Source organism: Primulina huaijiensis, chromosome 17, assembly GCF_012295235.1.
Source record: "Primulina huaijiensis isolate GDHJ02 chromosome 17, ASM1229523v2, whole genome shotgun sequence".
Taxonomy (NCBI): Eukaryota; Viridiplantae; Streptophyta; class Magnoliopsida; order Lamiales; family Gesneriaceae; genus Primulina; species Primulina huaijiensis.
This window is the reverse complement of record NC_133322.1, coordinates 14,466,085-14,470,898: the sequence shown is the minus strand read 5'-3', so window position 1 is coordinate 14,470,898 and position 4,814 is coordinate 14,466,085. Positions and strand designations below refer to the sequence as shown.

General features: G+C 35.3%; 1 protein-coding gene across 1 annotated transcript; it reads right to left on the bottom strand.

Annotated features, from left to right (window-relative positions):
- Positions 1-4,346: 4,346 nt before the first annotated feature.
- On the bottom strand, positions 4,347-4,814 carry LOC140962625 (uncharacterized). The gene has a single exon (XM_073421573.1). The coding sequence runs from the start codon at positions 4,812-4,814 to the stop codon at positions 4,347-4,349; it is 468 nt and encodes a 155-aa protein (XP_073277674.1).

The following is a 4,814-nucleotide window of genomic DNA, read 5'->3' as shown; positions in this document are numbered from 1 at the left end:
AACATCCATAAACATATCTTGTGTATTTAACTGATTAACTTCTGTATTCGAATTGTTTTGATCAGTTAGAGTATTCGTCAGTTCAGTTGTCACCATAACTGAACTGATGAATTCAAAAACTAATCTACCCTTTCTCAGTTATTCAGTTTACATAAGTTAAAATGTTTTCTAATAACAGTCTTCTTCATGAAGGTTACTTCGAGTTTCTTCCGCTTGGTTTTAAACCAAACTCGATTTAATTCATCGGTGTTAACATTCTTAGAACACGAGCTATTACAGCTCATTGGAGAATATAGTGGTCGAAATGCCTTCGAAGGCACTAGCACACTCGATCCTTCAATTGGTATCAGAGCTAGTTGTTCTAAGAAGAACATTTGAATAAAACTGTGTTTTAAAATTTGTTACTTTAAAATTGTGTTAAAAGTTATTTAAAAGTATTTCATACAATTTTCAAAACTATTTTAAAATATTTATATGTCGCTCTTTAGCAAAGAGTTGAGAGGATTGGTTTGGAAACTAACGTTGCAGCCACTTCAATAGACTCTTAGCTTTGAAGTTTTAATCAGCCTACAACAGACTGAGAATCATCTGCAAAGATGCACAGCTAAACTGCTCAGCTGAACAAGATTTCAGTTGCAAGCCTACCAGGTCAGCTGTTCTTCAGACGAAACTCATCCATGTCGGGATGTTGGTTGATTTAATCATTAGCTGAATTCCACGTGAGCCTAGTCAGAGTCTGCTGAATCAGTTGAGTAAGCACAGAGGTCAAGTTCAAAGCAGTTAAACTCGTTTCTCGAGAAAATTGTATTCACAACCGATGCAGCATTTCAAGCAATCAAGCAACCAGTTGATGGTATATCTAGTTCTGTCGCATAAACCAACCAACATCTGATGTTGTTTAAATTATTCTATTGTTGTAGCAATTTTTCCTTTTCATCTGATGTATGTACTCAGATGTAAATACAAGGAAATTTATTTAATAAACATCATGATTGTTCAGCCGTGTTTCGTTGTAACTGAATGGATATTTCCAGATTTCTTGTCTACATCGCTTGAATGATTATAACCTTTGAATGAATGACTAGAAATATCTTTCATATACATGTTTTAATTCAGTCTCTAAGGGGGAGTTTTACTTTAACCCTCAAATTGAAAATCGTTTTGTTCAATCAGTTTTAAAATTCAGTTGTTGGGAAGATTTTTTTTTTGTTAACTAAAAAGTGCTTTCTTAATTTTTTTGTAATTCAGTTTTGAAGGTAGAGTTTTTTTTCTCTAAATTGTTTTCAAAACTTCTTTAATTAAGTTCTTGCGGGGGAGCTTTTAACGATGTTTGAATGTACTAACCCTTGAACTGAATATATTGTGCTTAACTGCTCAAGTTTTGTGATCATCAAAAAGGGGGAGATTGTTGGAACTTTTCAAGTTCGCAAACTTTATTTTAATGTTAACAAAACTTGTTAATTTGTGTTACTAATAATCTACCTTAGTGTGCAGAAGCTAGGATCAGTCACGAGCTGTTTACATCGCAAACGGAAGACCTAGCTGATCGCACAAACTGAATCTGTCTAACTGTTACGTCAATTGAGCAGTCCAGCTGATTGTCCAGTTGATAGGTAGTTCAGCAAAAGAACCTCAGAAGCCTGGCCAACCGAAGGAGTGTTCAACGGATGAAGAAACCCAACTGATCAATTCAACTGAACGAGAGTGAAATCAGTTCAACTAACGAGTCAACTGATTTCACCAGCCCAACTGAAGATCAGTTCAATTGACCAGTCCGAAGTGTCAGTCAGAATCTTTCAGTTGTAGATGAAGACAAACTCTTTAAATGGATTCCAGCTGTGCATGAAGGTACAAAGCCATTGTCCAGTTAAAGGACAATAGTGGACGTTGCATCAGAGCATTAAAGACAAAACGTTTTTGAATGAAAGTCGAAAAGTCGAAACCCAAAGTCTAATAAACGAATTCAAGATGCAACAGATATGATAAATGAGCGTCACTGTACGATCAGTTTTTCCCGCCTATATAAAGAGAAGATCAGTGAAGACTCAACAACACAACTCAAAAACAACAAGATACAATAAGAGAGAAAAAAAAAGGACACGCACATTGCAAATCAGCTTTCAGAAGCAATCAGCCCAGAGGGACACTTCAACATATTATCAGCTTAGTATAGAAGCCTATATCCCTCAGTGTGTGAGAACATTCCTGTTCAGTTCTCACACACGCAAACTGTGGCACCCCAAACCTCGCCACGTCATCATACAACATGTGACGTCATATGCATAAAAATTTTCTTTTAAACGACGTAATAATATAATGCATATACGACAAAATAGTGCAATCACCACACTATCTACGTCAATGCAGGAGAAACAGTATAATAAATACACACATACAACTCAAGTAAGACAATAAACTATACTGTCTCTATCTACTATCAACTACAGGACTGTTTGACTAGACATACCTAGTCCTTCACCACTATCATGTCTCACAGCAGAGTCTTGTAACATGTCCAACAGAAACAGTCCCCAAAGGGTGAGCATACACAACAATCATCATCGTAATACATAACAATTATATTATCAACAATATATAATATCACTGGAATGATCACAGAAATACTCCCTTTGCTATCTCTGTACAATCAAACCACCAACGATATCAACGTCATAACTCCCATACTACTGCAACAACAACATCGAAGATACGTCGCACCCCAACACCGGCGACAGCAATATCGTCGAACGAATAACATCAACGATACGTCGCACCCATACTCCGGCGACAGCAATATCGTGGAACGAATAACATCGACGATACGTCGCACCCCAACACCGGCGTCAGCAATATCGTCGAACGAACAACAACAACGTGACGTCTACCAACAAACAACAGCCAACAATATCAACGATAATAAACAACAGATATAATATCAAATCACCCAATACCAGTGATTTATCATCGTTCAACGCAATAGTATTCATCAATACTGAACAATAACAACATATGCTCGTACGTCAATACGTACCTGATAATCGATTATATATAAAATCAGGCTATTTCTTTGATCCCGAGGCTTCTGATGTATCTAAATAATTCAACAACAATTATCAGATCATTGTCACCGTATCAACATAGTCATAACAGCCTCAATAAATTATAACATCAAATAGCCCAACAACAATCAATTCAACAAAATATAAAATTCGATCATAAATTCTTATCGTTCAACAATTTAATATTCTGGTGTTTTTAATTCACAATACTACCATCAAATACACTCTAATTAATTAATTTCAAATAATAGGCTATTTTACAACATCCTTCAAATTACGAAAACTTTATATCAACGTGTAGCCTATACTTCGTAGACTCCAACTATATAATCAGAATTAATAACAACTACCAAACAAGTCTCCAATCTCAATCCAAGGATTAAAAATCCATAATTATAATAAATTGAGAATAATTCAAAACAACATCACTATAATCTTCTCTACTTCGTTAAAATCATACACTATTCAACAATCTTCAATTTTTGTATGATTTAACAATTCATCGAATTTATTCCAGAAATCGATGAATTTCAAATACCACCAAAAATATAAAATTTATACCTCAAATCGAAGACCTCGTGTCAACGATCCTAGAACTGAAGTCGGTTTGTCAATTGGATAAACCGATAAGTCGCAAAATCGAAAAGAAAATAAAAAATCGTATCAACTCTTTTCTCTCACTTCTCGTCTGTTTTTATTCCTTCTACTGTGTTCGGTGGAATTCCAATATGAATTCCACCGACTCAATCCATTTTTTATTTAATTTTTTTTAATTATATTATTTTATATTAATAAAATAAAATAATATAATATAATATATAATATTTAACATTTTAATACCGGTATATCCTTTCGGACCAGTCAAACGATCAAATTTGCCAAAACTCAAAACATTAAACTTCTATATCTTTGAGTTTTCTACGTTATATCCAAAATTTCAAATCATTTGTACTTCATATGACCAAACTATGTCATATTTCATTCATTAAAATTAATTATTTAGTAATCTCCAATTACTAAATCAACAAATTGTAATATTTACTTCAGACATTACATTTCTACCCACTTAAATGAATTTCGACCTCGAACTTAATCAACAACAGTAATAATATGCATAAATTAAGATACGTCATACCATCAGAATAAGTAGGGGTAGAGCTCCCTCATATGCCGCTCTGTCTCCCAAGTGGCCTCTTCGACACCTCGATGCTCCCACTGAAGCTTCACCATCGGTATAAGTTTACTACGAAGCTTCCGTTCAGATCGATCCAAAATACAAACTAGTCTCTAAACATAAGACACGTCAGGATCTAACTGAACATCAGAAATATCCAACACATGTGAAGGATCTGGCTCATACTTCCGTAACATCGACACATGAAACACATCATGAATACCAGATAAAGATGGAGGTAGAGCCAGTCGATAAGCCAAAGTGCCTATCCGCTGCAATATCTCATACGGGCCAACATACCTCGGTACCAACTTTCCTTTCATACCAAATCGCATTGTGCCACAAAAAGGAGAAACTTTCAAAAATACTCGATCGCCCTGCTGAAACTCTAAGGGTCTTCGTCTTTTATTGGCATAGGCGGTCTGTCTATCTTGAGCTGCTTTCAATCGCTGCTGTATCAACTTTACTTTATGTTCCATCTCAAGAATCATCTCAGGCCCGGTAACTGCAGCTCGATCAACATTATCCCAGTATAACGGAGATCTACAACGTCTCCCATACAATACCTCAAATGGAGCCAT